This window comes from Cinclus cinclus, chromosome 5 (genome assembly GCF_963662255.1).
Source record: "Cinclus cinclus chromosome 5, bCinCin1.1, whole genome shotgun sequence".
Lineage (NCBI taxonomy): Eukaryota > Metazoa > Chordata > Aves > Passeriformes > Cinclidae > Cinclus > Cinclus cinclus.
The window spans coordinates 51,572,913-51,588,374 of NC_085050.1; the positions used below are offsets into that span (position 1 = coordinate 51,572,913).

The 15,462-nt window shown below is 39.1% G+C and overlaps 2 protein-coding genes across 2 annotated transcripts in view; both read left to right on the forward strand.

The window, feature by feature from the left end:
• The first annotated feature begins 239 nt into the window (after window positions 1-239).
• Window positions 240-6,409, forward strand: LOC134044550 (radial spoke head protein 4 homolog A-like). The gene is made up of 6 exons (XM_062493810.1): window positions 240-472; window positions 943-1,177; window positions 2,577-3,326; window positions 4,494-4,632; window positions 5,464-5,581; window positions 6,190-6,409. The coding sequence occupies exons 1-6, from the start codon at window positions 240-242 to the stop codon at window positions 6,407-6,409; spliced, it is 1,695 nt and encodes a 564-aa protein (XP_062349794.1).
• A 1,177-nt stretch (window positions 6,410-7,586) lies between these two features.
• The window catches only part of CENPE (centromere protein E), a 41,089-nt gene continuing 33,213 nt past the window's right edge, over window positions 7,587-15,462 (forward strand). Inside the window, exons 1-12 of the mRNA XM_062493811.1 lie at window positions 7,587-7,642; window positions 7,847-7,938; window positions 8,967-9,056; window positions 9,135-9,253; window positions 10,321-10,440; window positions 11,361-11,442; window positions 11,639-11,706; window positions 11,788-11,859; window positions 13,366-13,417; window positions 14,234-14,321; window positions 14,502-14,628; window positions 15,300-15,419. Of these exons, the coding sequence (XP_062349795.1) occupies window positions 7,587-7,642; window positions 7,847-7,938; window positions 8,967-9,056; window positions 9,135-9,253; window positions 10,321-10,440; window positions 11,361-11,442; window positions 11,639-11,706; window positions 11,788-11,859; window positions 13,366-13,417; window positions 14,234-14,321; window positions 14,502-14,628; window positions 15,300-15,419 (1,086 nt within the window). The remainder of the gene's footprint in view (window positions 7,643-7,846; window positions 7,939-8,966; window positions 9,057-9,134; window positions 9,254-10,320; window positions 10,441-11,360; window positions 11,443-11,638; window positions 11,707-11,787; window positions 11,860-13,365; window positions 13,418-14,233; window positions 14,322-14,501; window positions 14,629-15,299; window positions 15,420-15,462) is intronic.

Here is a 15,462-nt window from a genome sequence, read left to right on the forward strand (position 1 = left end):
GGGGGTCTGAGCAGCCACGAGGACTGAGGAAAAGCGTCTGTCAGCCGCACCGGGACCCCCACCGAGCACAGGACCAAAGGGGAAGTGTCGGCCACACCCGTGCGGTAGGATAAACACGGTGTCGGTCACGGTGCCCAGCCGAACCCCTCGGCCCGCCACGGCCGGCAGCGCAAGCCGCTGACCTGCTGCAGGTGCCACAAGGAAACATTAGCCAGAGACGTGCCGGGACCAGGCACAGCATGGATCAATCACCGGGATTAGACATTTCACAGGAACCAGAAAGTGCCGACCCACAAGATGCCTATGAACGTGGGCATGGCCCTTATCAGCCACACGAACCGGGTTATGGTCTTGACCAGCCCGGATACAGCCCATACGAGGATGAGATTCCCGATCCCCAAACCCGGATGCTGGCAGTCAAGAATGCAAAAGCCTATTTACTGAAGACCAGCACAAAATCTGGCCTGAACTTGTAAGTCTGAAAAATAGTCACAATCATATAGAGTAGGAAGTATGAGTGTAGAGAAAGGTAAAAGGACAGAGGGAGGTACATATAGAATGGGATAATACTATACACCCAGTATTTCATGTCTAGTGATACTTGCACGTGTCCAACGTCTTTCAGAACCAAAATTCCTAATGGAATTTTATAGAGAGTTCAAAAATAAGTTGATATGATTGAGAGTAAGTTTAAATTCAGATTCTGCTCATAGGTAGGTGGAGTATATACTAGAAATGGAAGATGGAAATGCTCTGAAGTATAATCAGACTAGTTTTAACACTAATTTGCCTTAATGCTCCATGATCCCCTTTCTTCTAACTATTCCAATGATTTCTACAAAGATCAGATTATTAGCCTTTACTTTTTTTTTTTTTTACTAAAAGCATAATATTCTCAGACTTCTGTATAGTAAGCCAACAATATTTACATTTATATGACAGATATGATCATTTTGCTAATATACTAACAAAGATCCTGGATGAACAGCCCACAAATACGGTAGACATAATTGAAAATATCAGCAAGGATGTGAAGTGGGCTCAGTTTCGGAAAAAAATGGACACTCTTCGAGATGAACATTTGATTCTTCCAACATTTGAAGCTGCAGAAAAGTATAAAGCTTTGTTCATCAAGGAAGATGGAGAAGAAGAACATGAAGAATTAGAAGAAGAGATGGTGAGTTATTAGCGGAGTGAAACAGGTACCAAATATACCAGGGAAGGAGCGGGCGGATGGTGGGAAGGGAAAAGAGAAAAGGAGGAAGTTGTGGTTTCTTCTGTAGTGCTGCCTCTCCTGACCATACAAATAATTGCAGTCACTGCACCATGTACTCTCTTCGCAGCTGAGCTCGTCCCATGTCTAGTTCCGAAGAAAAAACCCATCTGGTTACTTAGTTGAGTTTTTTTTTCCTGTAATAAATCTAATACCCTGAGCCTTTATAATCAGGGATGTTCTAAAGGTGATAAACAGGAAGTAAGGTTTATAACATCTTCCATATGCCAGTTAGCACAGAATATTGCAATATTGCATATTGCAAGTTTATTTTCTTTATATAAAAGGGATGTTTCTTTACCTGAAGTGACCATAATTCTTGATACCAGTTAGACAATATTGTGCACAGCTGCTACTGTAAAATAGCAGAATGCAGCATTTTGTGATTCTTCCAGCTCCTGGTGTGGTTCCAGTACGTCCTTCTCCAATTGAAACAAAATATGGTTTTAATGAAGAACTATTATGATTGAAAAGCCACTTCTTAAAACAGGATTTTTCATTATTCAGTTGCTTATATATAGAAGCATTTGTACCCAAGGAAAAATGATAATTCTTATAATGAGAAATATAAATGAGAATTATAACAGCCAAGGCAAATCATTCAACAAGACATTGATTTTCCTATGAAGTTAACCAGTATATATTCAAATTAATTGCCATTGCAGAGTACAAATACCAACCACAGAAGAGACTGTCCTTCATCTTTTCCATAGACAGTTATGTATCTTACATTAACAGTATAGGATGCTGAAAATGGAAAAAATGTAGGGTATTTCAGAAAGGAATTCTGAATTTTTCATTCTCCTGTCAGTTTTGCTTTGATACAAGAAACCTGTCAGATCCAAAGAAATTCCGTATAAAACTAGCACTAATTCTTCACAATTCCCTACCCTGTCACGTCAAACTTCTAATAACTGTGTTATATGATCACCTACCCCCCATTAAATCAGAGATGGGTGGTAGAGCAACTGGAAATACTTAATTATTGGCCTAGTTCTGCTTCTGCTGAAACCAGATGGAGTCTTGCAATGGACTTTGTTAAGAGCAGGGGTCAATATTTTAAAAACTGCAGGGAGCTGTATGCCAAGCAACATTCACCTCAGAGAAATGTTATTGGTCTGATGCCTAAATATATAAAATCTATATATAAAAAAAAGTAGTGAATGAATGTCTGCAAAGCACTTTGAGATAATGAGTGGCACTACAGGAAAGTGAAGTATAATGTTCAGCAGATAACATGTTCAATGTTTAAAATAGATAATTATCCTATTCTTTAGTTCTAACTCTGAATCTTCTTTCTTAGGGACAGCCCTCTCTACCAAACGTGATGGAAACAGCCTTTTACTTTGAACAGGCTGGAATTGGCCTGAACAAAGATGAATCCTATTACATATTCCTTGCCCTTAAAAACCTAATTAATGTTCAGCCAATCCAGACCTGTCGCTTCTGGGGCAAAATTTTGGGCCTGGAAATGAACTATATTATAGCTGAAGTACAGTTACAGGAAGGGGAAGAGGAGGAAGAAATAGGAGAGGAAGGAGAGGAAACTGTTGATGAAGGACAGAAAGAGGTGGGTGAGGCTGAAGAAGAAAATGAGCAGAAAGCAAAAGAAGCTGAACCACCAAAGTCCACCTATAAACCACCACCTGAGATCCCAAAAGAAGCAAATGGGACTGGGACTAATAAATATGTCTACTTTGTCTGTAACGAGCCAGGCACACCCTGGGTGAAGTTGCCTCCAGTGACACCAGCCCAGATTGTCTGTGCCAGGAAGATCAAGAAGTTCTTCACTGGTCGGCTGGATGCTCCTGTTGTGAGCTTTCCTCCTTTTCCTGGAAATGAGGCCAATTACCTGCGCGCTCAGATAGCTCGAATCTCAGCAGGAACCCATGTCTCTCCCACTGGATTTTACCAGTTTGCAAATGAGGACGAAGAAGAAGATGAAGGAGCAGACACATATGAAGAAAACCCTGAGTTTGAGCCTCCTCCTGTGGCTGAAATGGTGGAGTCCCTCGCCACGTGGGCACACCATGTCAAGGGCATTCTAAGTCAGGTGTGTGACAGCACAGCTCACATGGACCTTGGATACCACTCACACTGCAGTGCTTATAGGGTTACAGAATGTGAATGACACTCCTCACCTGCACATGCAAACTATTCAGCAGAAATGGCATTGGATTGAAAGATTGTTATATAGAAAATACATTTTATATCATATATAATGCCAAAATATCTTACACATAAAACATGTATTTTATATGGCATATAATATGTCAATATCTTGCATGTATTCACATATACCATCTATTTTTATATGTGTATATATATATTATATATTTAGGACTCCCCTAAGTTTAGTGCATTTTCCAATGATGTGTTCTTGAAATTGAAACCTGTCTTTAAATAACAGTATGGAGCTAGGCCCTGATAGATAACAATCATTTCTTGCATTCTTTTGTATTAGGTTTTCTGCTTTGAGATCCTTATTTGACAAAACTGTTAAAAATTCTCTTTTCTTGGGTAGGATGCTAAAAAGCAGATAGTTTATGGTTGTATGCTAAGTGGAATTTACTTGGTGTTTTCTTCTGGTTAATTTTTTGTTTTATATTTTCTGCTGTGAAACATTCAAATGAAAAAAACTTAAAAACATGTTCTATCAGACTAGTGCTAGAAAGAGGTATTACTAATTTGGTTTTCATTCCTAGATGCTTTGATGGCCAGTCTACCACTTCAAAAATGCTACTGTAGAATAACAGCAAATGCTAGGAAATAAGGTTTAAACTTACTAGCAGCAAAATAATAGTTGTAAAAAATAAAATGTATGTGCATTAGAATCCTCAGAACATTCTGTTTGTTATGATCCTCTAACTGGTTGCCGAATAACTAGGCAGATTTTAAAAATAAGGGATAGTTTGCAGTAACTGGTAAACTAGCAAGGTTACAAACCAAACTGGCCAGGAACTGAAGAATACAAAATGACAAAGGGCTGATGACAGAGGTATAGGGTTATTCTCAAACAGTAAGCAGGAATGAATGAGGGGAACATTCTGCCAAGAGAATACAATATTCTGTTAACAATAAGCCAGTTATGGAATATGTATTTTTCTTCTCCTCATCCCTTAAATGTGTGTGGGTCTGAGCTAATTGTTTTAACTAGTTTTAATTTGCATTCTTTCAATATTGTTACAATGCATTTATTACTTTTCCTCATCAATTATAGGGTCGCTGCGTTTGGATTAATCCTTCTCAAAAATCAGAGGAAAATGAAGAAGAAGATGAAGAGGAGGAAGAGGAGGAGGGAGACGAGCAACAGGAAGAAAGAGGACCACCCCTTCTTACTCTAATCTCTGAAGATGAAGGTATTCTTCATGGAATATGAAGTTTTTGATAAAGAGTCACTAGGAATGTTGTCATTTAGCAGTAAATGTGTGAAGTTATAGAACTCTGATACTTCTTGGAGCAATATACTTTGCCTCTGTAGGGGAAACACATTTTACAAAATTAATCAAAAGCAAAATGCTTAATAATATTGACATTAAAACTGAAATAATCAGGTTTACTAGATAACCATCTTGTTGAGATAAAAAGGAAAAATAACTTTGATTTGTTGTTGCAAGTTCAAAACATCTCCTTACATGAAATACATTCGACTATTTTTATCTCATCTTTTTTAAAAAAAAGAAAAGTATGTGCAAATATATGTATGTGTAAATACAATAATTAATATGTACACACATGCACTGATATATATTATTTATATAAGAATTTAGATCTTTTAGCATATCACTGCAGCAAATCATGGGAATAAGGGAGCCTGAATATTAGATTACATCAGTAATTTGTTTATTTTCCTACATTCCATTTTTTAATCAAGGTGAAGTATAGCTATACAATTTATCCATAAGTGATAAAAATTCCTTGACAAAAGAACCAGGGATGAATGGTACCAATTTTTTTTTCTGTATGTTGGGGGTCTTTCAGCATTCCTGTGCTACCTATGCATACATGCTAACCACCTGTTTGAAAACAGTGCCTACCCTTACTGTTTCTGACTTCTGGCTCTTCTGTTGTGCAACTTAGTATAAACCTTGCTTGAATTCTGTGCAAGTCCTGTAGCTCAGTCTTAAATGTTTTGTAGAGGCTGGTCAAGTCTGTTTACTCATAGACAGTGTGTGTTTGGCTGTCTCCAGGCATGAAAGACATCCCTGCTTGGACAGCTCAGGCTTCTACAGACCTGATCCCACAATATTCTGTTGCAATCCTGCAGTCTAACCGGTGGCCTGGAGCTTATGCTTTTGCATCTGGCAGGTGAGAGTCCACCTGACATGGTTACAGCACGGACTGTATGTGCTTCACACAGGTGCCTCTTTAATGCAGGCAGAGTTACTTTATTATTAATTCATTGACTGAATTCTAACTATTCCAGAGACTGATGGAGAAGGCCGTTTAAATGTGCACAGCAACAGTAAATATGTATTTAAGACTGAAAAAAAATTATCATTGGAAAGGCTGGCATTAAGTTAATGGATGTAAATGCCAAGTTAGTGTTTGAGCACAGTCCTTGATTTAAAACACATATTCTTGTGTCTGTGGGACTTTTTACAAAACCAGCTACATTCTGTGATTCTAATGTAGTAATAACTACACATGGTTCTTACCTCTGTGTATATTTCCTCTACACATTCATTCCTCGACACTGTACTGCAATGCAGTGCAGTGACACTTCATCATTTTAAATAGAAGATGTATTAATAACCATTAGAGCAGTTTAAAGAGGCGCCATGTTTAGAATTCTTCTGCTATAGGATATCTGTGCCACAGTGACTTCTTGCACAGCAGAGTAAGGATTCCTGACAGTGTCTCTGCTAATATTTTGTCAGGGGATGAGTGTGTGATCTTTCACTTCTCTTTCTTAGGAAATTTGAGAACATCTACTTTGGCTGGGGTCACAAATACAGTCCAGAAAGCCTCACTCCTGCACTACCCCCGCCAGCACAAGCAGAATTCCCCAGCGGGCCAGGAATCACTGAGACTGTGGACCCCACTGTGGAAGAGGAAATGGCTTTCAAGGTTGCACAGGAAGAAGCCTTAGCCGAAGCTGGGGAAGGGGAAGATGAGGAAGGGGAGGATGATTAAAATATGGAAGAAAACAGATTATTTTAAAAGTTTTAATATAAACAGCATTTTCATAACATAGTCATTTATTTGCTGACCTCAAAAGAAATGCATTTGGAGCATGCCTTCTTTTTTGATTTCAATAGACTTTTCTTTGCAGCTATCTTCCTCTCCTCAAACCTACCTGCACTGGCATGAAGGCTTTTTCTGTTTGTTTGACTAAGCAAACATGGTTTGCATCCTAAAATTATTCTGCTTTGAACTAAGAGCTACCTCCCACCAGATGTTCACACTGTTTTTCTAGCCCTCGCTTTAATACATATATACATTTTACTTAAATAAATTTTTTTTTAAATCCCACGACCGTGTCACTTTTACGTGTAAAAGCATACTATTCGGATTCAGTAGGCAGCTTATTGAGGTACAGGCTCAGTGCAGGGCAGTGTAAGAACTGCTCATCATTGGCACTCGGGGGCTGCACCTCCAATCCTGTGCTCAGTTCTGGACCCCTCACTGCAAGAGACTTAGAGACGCTCGAGCGCATCCAGAGAAGGGCAATGGAGCTGGGGAAGGGTCTGGAACACAAGTGCTCCAGTGAGGAGCGGCTGAGGGAGCTGGGGGCATTCAGCCCGGAGGAAAGGAGGTTCAGGGGAGACCTTATGGCTCACTACAACCCCCTAAACAGGAGGGTGTAGCCAGGTGGGGCTCGGCCTCTTCCTACCCAGTTGCAGGCTCCATGACAAGAGGAAGCAGCCTCAAAAAAAAATAAAGTTTAACAAATAATAAATTAATTTTAAAAATAACTGAAAGAGTTGTCAGCCTTGGAACGGCGGCGCAGGGAAGTGGTCGAGGCACCACTCCCCGAGGTGTTTAAAGACCTGCGGGTGTGGTTGTGAGGACACCGTAGGATTCTCGGACCGGTGCCATCTGGGCGCTGCCGGCAGGCGGGGGGGGGGGGGAAGGTGTCGCGGGAGAGTCAGAGGTTGCTCAGCCGTCTGTTCCTGACCGCCCGCCCCCCCCACACCTCCCCGCCAGCTTGTGCGAGTGGTGCGCTCCACGCACGGCGTGCGTTCCTCGCGGGCCAATAGGGAGCGGCTGCGGGCGCAGTTCAAACTGCGGCGGCGGTTGGGGCGGCGCTCCCCGGTCCCCAGCAGGTCCCGTCCCTTGTCCCTGTTCGTTCCTCCTGTCCCGGGCGGGCATGGCGGACGAGGGTGCCGTCACAGTGTGCGTGCGTGTGCGGCCACTCATTGCCAGGTGAGCCGCCGGGCTGGCGGCAGGGGGAGGCTCCCTCCGCGCCCCTGGGTGCAGCCGTGACCCCGCGCCTGGGGCGGGGAGGCGATGGAGGGATCCGGAGCGAGGGGCTGGCGAGAGCCGGGGAAAGGGGGTCTCGGTAAGGGGCCCGCGTTTTGGGAGCAGAGTCCTCGCCCAGTAGAGGTAACAGAGTGTCTCTTCTTTTAGAGAAAATGCCTCGGGAGATAAAGTGTCCCTGCACTGGAGAAGTGAGAATAATACTGTTTCTGACGTGAATGGTACCAAAATATTTAGTTACGGTAAGAATGTGAAAGCAATTGCTTTGCTTAGATGCTTACGCGGTACTTTGCTACTGTACTCTTGAACGTGTCTGTGGTGAATGCCCTGAGCCTCTGGAAATGTCTCCCAGCCTTCCCAGCTTTGTAATTCCGAAAGAGTGTCACTGGGGTACACAGGATTTCTGGTGTAGGCAGTACTGGGATGTGCTTTTGTGGTCAGCTTCCTAACGGATGTTGCTTTCTCTGTTCTGGTTCATGCTGTAGTGGTGTAGTGGCTCTGGAAGGTATTTTTTTGATCTGAAATCCAGCCACAAATGGACTAAACAAGGGCCAGTCCAGAGCATTTGGGGAGGAGGGTATGGGAGAACACAATCCCAAAAGTCACAGATGTGAATGTTGGATCCTCATAACTAACTGGCTCCCTTTGAGTCTTTTCCTGCTGATCGACTCTACTTGTTAATATGAACGTAGCCACTACAAAAATTTCTCCCAAAATATAGATTCAGTAAAAGAAAAAAAACTTCTCTGCCTCAGCTAGCCAGAAACTAACCAAGAGCAGAGGAGGGCTCTCCTGCTGCCCTTCAGACAACACAGTCTGTGTGAAGGATGCGGGGGAGCAAATGCAGTCTCTGATAACAAACTCTGCACCTTTTCTGCCCCCCTTCACTCCTGGAACCAGTCTTAAAGCTGCAGAACTCAATATCCAACACCAACAGAACAGACGACTGGGGATGCAAGCATCATAAAGTCACCCCAGGACAATTAGCCAAAACTTTTATAGGATTAAATGGGATGACCATTTAACTGTGTTCATCATTCTTAGGCTTTTTTTTTTTACTTGTCTGTCTGTGCATTGTGTCTTTCTTGATTTTGTGTTTAATACTTATTTTAAAGCAAAATTTTAAAAGCATTAGTGGTGCTGCAATATTTATATTTGACTTACAAATAATTATTTAAATTTACTGTATTTGAAGTCAGCAATACTGAATGACGGCTTGTTTTGGCTTGCAATAGAGTGGATTCACATGCTTTATTTTCTTTTGTTTAAGATCGTGTCTTTCACTCGAGTGACAACACTCAGCAGTTGTATGATGGTGTAGCTGTTCCAATTATACAGTCAGCTGTGCAAGGCTATAATGGTAATTTTTAAAACTGCATTTAAATCCCTTTTGTAATGTATTTCAGAGATAGTTGGTAAAACTTACCTATCTTTCTAGGCACAATTTTTGCTTATGGACAGACTGCTTCAGGGAAGACTTACACAATGATGGGGAATGAAGATTCCATGGGCATTATCCCTAAGGCAATTCAACATGTGTTCAAAATTATTTGTGAGGTGAGCAATTCTACTAAATTGAAGAGACTGAAAGTACTAGTAATATATGTGATGTTACATAAAAGTTAATTTCAATATCAAGAGGCTTAGGAAGGAAATTATTTTATATTGGATTATATGTTGCAGTTACTTTGCTAGCCTGGTAAAGATGAGTATTTCAAACAAAGAGCTAATGGGATTCTATTAGTTGAAATCAAATCAGAACAAAACTGAGGAGGATTCTTAACCTTCCACATATGCTAAACTGATTACAAATAAAAATAGCCACTCACTTGTTAATGTGGTAGATAAGATAATGTGAAACTTTGTGTTTATTCTGCTATTTTAAAAGTCCAAAAAGTTAACAATCAATTTTTTTTTTAAGTGGGAAGAATATGGCACTATATTTACTTGCTTCAGGCTTACAAAAAATTGCTAATTGCTCAATATTAATAAAAGTAAGGAGAAAGTGTACATTAAAACAGTGATTCCCTAAACATGATTTGCAGAGTGTTTGCTTCTGCCTTGAGGGCTTCAGGTAATTATTACCAGTTAAGTGAAATGGTCACTGCTCTTATAAGAAGGTGCAGAGTACCCTTAGAGGGTTTATAGAAGTAACTGAAGACAAGAATATTTTCCTTGAGTCCATTGTGCAGCCTTTCCTCACCCCAACATTCTATACCAAGGAGGCAGGGGAAGAAGCAGCAGCCACAAACTAAATCCAAGCAAGCAAAGAGAGAAGACAAGGTATACAAAAAGGAAAGAGCCTAAGCAGGAGGAAATTGGTTTTGGAAATGGCATTTAAGTAGGAGAACTATTGTTATGCTTCTGTAGGGCAGTTATCTTAATTTTATAACCTCTTAGAAGTGGTATACCATTAATGCAGCTGGAAAGAGGTGGGATAGAAGAAAAATTATTCTGTGTTGGTAGATGCTAATGTACAGAAAGGATGAAGGGAAAGAAATCTGTGGAACAATATACAAACCTTTATCTCCAATTAATAAATAGTTGCATTAAAAAATGTCCATCAGTTAGTCTGTTTGTTGTTCGTTTTTGTTTTTGTTTTTTTTTTTCCTTTTCAACATTAGATTCCAGATAGAGAATTCCTGTTAAGGGTTTCTTACATGGAAATCTACAACGAAACGATTACCGACTTGCTTTGCGATAATAGGAAAAAGAAACCTCTGGGAATTCGTGAGGATGTTAATGTAAGTGGATGTTATATATAAGTGTTGCATCTACTTGGAGTAAAAGATGTTGGGGGAAAAAATGCCTTCAGAAGCATCCAGTGAAAAGCTTTTCTGGGACAAACTCTGTAATTGTATCTTCAGCATTAGCAGAAGGACACTTAATGTAGTAGGATAACAACAGTGACTTTGGGCTTCCTATTTCTAGTTCACATTTCTAAATCTTTGTAAAAGTAGACTTAACCCTCAAGTTTTGTAGGATAGTGTATTTTATTTAACTTTCTTAGTAAAGACTCAAGAATTGTTTAGTTAAAAACACTTCTACAAACCTGACCTTAAGCTCCAAGTGTTACAAGTTTGTGACAGATATACAGAGTTGCTGTAATATGATCTTCATATAATCTACCAAGTAGATACACTTTTCTTCTACTGTGATCATAGAATAATCATGACACTATTCAGTAAGATGATCACTATAGAAAAATAAATCTGTATTAGCACCATCTTTAGTTTCTTTATATTAAGTATTGTAGGAAATAATAAAAATTGTTGTTTTGGGTTTTGGGGTGGTTTTTTTCCTTTGGTTGCCTTAAATGATTATGGGTTTGGAACACAGGAAGAAAGGAAATTTACCATTTGTATGACTATGTCCATGTAAGAGTTACTGAGAAATAGACTCTTAAATTCTCTGAGAAGATGTCAAGAAGGATACTTCACTCAGCAGTTCTGTTTTCAGGAAACTTTCTAAATCTGTTGTTTGATTGTTGTGCCCTTAGGCCACAATTTTGGTCAAAGTCTAAACTTTACCCGTCCCTAGTGTTTGCATTAAAAAGGCATTTGGCTGCTGAATAAATATCATAATAATTGCTGGTAATGTTAACTTTATGTATTGAAGTGTGTTTTGGAGTTCGGTAAAATTTATTACAGTGTTTATTCTATAGAGGAATACATATGTAGAAGATCTGATGGAAGAAGTGGTGGTTTCCCCAGAACAAGTTATGGAATGGATCAGAAAAGGAGAAAGTAAGTATTTAGATGATGTCAGCTGATAGCTTAAAAAAAGTTTTGGTTAATCAGGTATCTTTAGAAACATGAGGTATCCCTTTGGGCTTCTATTCATAAACCAAAGTTTTTCAGAAAGTTTTAGAATTGTGATTTTTGTCCGTTTATCTCCAGTTTATCAGATTACAAGAAGTATTCTAATAATGTTTTTTGACAGGAAATCGGCATTATGGAGAAACAAAAATGAATGAACACAGCAGCCGTTCTCACACCATCTTCAGAATGGTAAAAACGGTTTCACTACTGGGAGTGGTTTTATTGTTTTCAGAGTGACAAAAATGTCATTGCACTTCATTGCATTTCTAGATCATTGAAAGCAGAGAACGAAGTGACCCTGCAAATGCAAACTGTGATGGAGCAGTCATGGTTTCCCACTTGGTAAATATCTATTTAATAACTTCTTGGAGTACAGGTTAACTAGACAATTTACTGTTACTGCTTGTTTGAGACGTTAATGATACTTCATAATTACTTACAAGAATTCTTTGTTGTTAGCTTAGTATAGAGGGAGACTCCTGTGGCATTATCTAGAGAAGATGTTCCCACCAGAGGGGATTCTACATGAGAATTATTCATGCTAGATTGGGGACTGTTATGACCTTCTAGGAGCATAAGGGACTATATCAGAGTGCTCTTGCATTTTGCTAAATGTGCTAAATTCTTCCCTACAATTATTTCTGACTACTGACAATAACTTGAAAATAACTTGTAAAATGGGTAACCTTAAGACCTGTCTTATCTTCAAATTTAGTTGTTGTTAAAATAATGTGTGGCCTACATCTGCAGTGGCCAAAATGTTCATGTTTTTTCAGAAGTAACCCCACTTAGCATCTCTTTGGTGGATTACTGGTATATGAAATACCATAAACTGAGGGGAATACCACTGAACCTCTCTAGGGAAATATTAAGATTTCAGAAGCTTTTTCTACAGCCTTTTCTTGATTCTCAGAAAATGATCTGAAACAACTGCAGGAATGGAACCAATGTGAAACTGTTTGATTCTGCTAAAATCTGATGAGCCCTCTTACTCAGAATTTGAAATAGCATTGAGTTAATCATATGCATTATGGGAAGAGCTTTCTGTTCTGGCTTCATGTGAAAAAGCTCTGGGTCTGAATGTAAACACTGCTCATGCAGTATCTCAACAAACTAATCACCCACTTTCTGTGCTTACCATAACTTAGAGTATCCGCTCTTCCTACACCACCCCCTCTGCCCCATCTCAGTTCCAACTGACTTCAGAGTAACCACAAGTAGCAAGGATGAGGGGAGAGGGGTTTTGGCCCTCTTGGTCTGTTTCTGCTTGGTGGTTTAGTACAGGATTTTACTCTTCTGAAGCAAAAATCAACTATAGCGAGGGCTACTTGCTCAGGCAAATAATTATGGGATTCCTTAGTTCTAGTTGGCTTTGAAGCAGGTTCAGAGTGAGGCTTTTCCTCTGGTAGTTAATTTCTTTCCCTTATCGCCACAATAATAGGCAAGGAGATTCATACAGCCAGTTTAGGAGAGGACACTAGATAATCTCACCTAGGCTCTTTCCCATGAAGGATTCCTACAGCTGGAATTTTAGTAATTAACACTTATGTACTGAGAAACTGTGTTTATCTTTTTGTGACCAAGGGTAGAGGTTGCATTGCAAGTTTGAAACACTATTTGGGGTGGAATATTATAGTTCATACAAACTTACTCCATGCACTTATGTATCTTTGAAAGTATTGGTTGTATTTAGTAGCTATGCGTTAATTCCAGTAATGACAGACTCCTTGCTTTTTGTTTTTGAAGCTCAACTTTAGTTTATTAAATTCTTAGTAGAGATTTAGAATTATGAGGACTTAAAGTAAATTGCCTCAGAACTAACCTGTGAAATATTTAATGAATTTGCAGAATTTGGTAGATCTGGCAGGCAGTGAAAGAGCTAGTCAAACAGGATCTGAAGGTGAGTGTTAAATGCGGCTCCACTGGCAACAACGTCTGTTAATTAACCCTTATGAGAAACTGTGATAGAAGGGAAATTATTTGAACCATGTGCTGTTGTGTTATTCATTGTTTATAAATAAGGCTTTTTCCCCTGGGTAGGACTGGATCTACTCAGAAAAATACTGTAAATGCTGTGAAGAGCAAATAATTAAGCAGTAGTATGCTGTTTCTAGAACTGCTGGCCCAGCAACAGTCCTGCACTCAACTAGTAGAATGGAGATGACTCAGTGAAGATGCACCTGTAGTAACAAAATCACAAGAAGCTTTTTAGGAACTTGTGTGTAAAGGTGAAGAGTGAATAGATGGCTTACTCTTTAGTTCAGAGGAAGCTTGTCTGTTAACAGTGACAGCATGACGCTGCACAGAAGTGCCTTGATCAGAAAAAAGTGATCTGAGAGGGACACAAGTAATAGTCTCTCTTACAAAGAATGACTAACTTGAAGCTTGTATCTAAGACTGGTTTGTTGTATGTGTAAATATGGGCATTTGCAAAATTTAAACAGGAAGCAAAACTGTAGTTCTTATGGCTCCAAATGCTTATGATGTAAAGGTTCTAAATGTTTATTTTTGATTACTGTTTTATTTCAATGCATTTTGGCTATCATAAAGGATTGGGTACTGCCTGCTGATGGGTCAATAGTGCATTGTGGCACTCAAGGTTTAACTCTTGGACAATCAATGCCTCTGAGCGTTACATAGCACAAAAGCTTGACATGTTGAAAATGTATCTTAATATTGTTTTAAAATTAATAATAATAAAATGTGTGGTACCTAGGTGTTCGACTGAAAGAAGGCTGCAATATAAATCGGAGCTTGTTCATTCTGAGTCAAGTTATCAAAAAACTTTGTGATGACCCTTCTGGGTAAGCAACTGTTTGTATACCTGTTATAAGACAAGACAGTGCTAAACTAAGAAATTAAAATCCTTTATTTATGAGGTCATGTAGGTAACTGTTTCAAATAACCTATTACCTCTAGAAAATATATTCACTGTTTATGCAGAAATCTGAATATTTTTGTTGTTTTTTCCTCTTTTTTATTAGATTCATAAATTACAGAGACAGCAAGCTGACTCGAATTCTGCAGAACTCCCTTGGAGGAAATGCTAAAACAGTTATTATTTGTACAATTACTCCTGTTTCTTTTGATGAGACACTCAGCACTCTTCAGGTAAAGCTTCTCACATCTTCTCCAGCACTAGTCATTGCAGATAGGTTTGAGGGGTGGAAAATGTAATCTTCTGCATCTTTAATGATCTGGCTTTTCTGAGGGGTTTCTGTAAACTCAGAACTTGAGATATATTTTTTGTACACAGCATCTTTTCCCAGTCATCGTGTGCTAGGTTGTCTATGTAGAGCTTTTTGGAAGTTGCAACAAGGCTCCTTCTCTCACTTTGCAGGCATGAGATAACCACTCTTGCCTCAGTTGCCTTTTCCAAATGTAATTACAGAAGTCTTTGCTAGCACAAGATGCTAGGCACTACAGGAATTAAAATGTTAATGAACACTATGCATCCTTTAGGTAGGATTGTCTCCCTTTTCAATGATCTTTTGATGATCTTTTATTAAATAAAAAATAACTTGGACACTCTTAAATGTTATGCTTCATGTTTTAGGTATTCCTATCAAGCAAGCAAAGGAAAGCTTCACCTTTTCCAAGCTTAGAATACATTAAAAATAAGCTAATTCAAATATTTGTGTCCTATTATATGCTGTTCTTTATCTAATAAAGATAGATAAATCTTTAATTCTCCCTTTAAATCTGTTGGGAAATATGGGACAAAGTAAGTCTCTTTAGATATTTGTTCTTCAACTATTGCCCATGAAAGACTGTTCTTCCAGTTTGCCAATACAGCCAAAGGAATGAAGAATACACCAAAAGTCAATGAAGTACTTGATGATGATGCCCTCCTGAAGAGATACCGCAAAGAAATTCTGGATTTGAAAAAGCAGCTGGAGGAAGTATGTAATAAACTCAAAATAAATCAATTATTAGTACTGATAG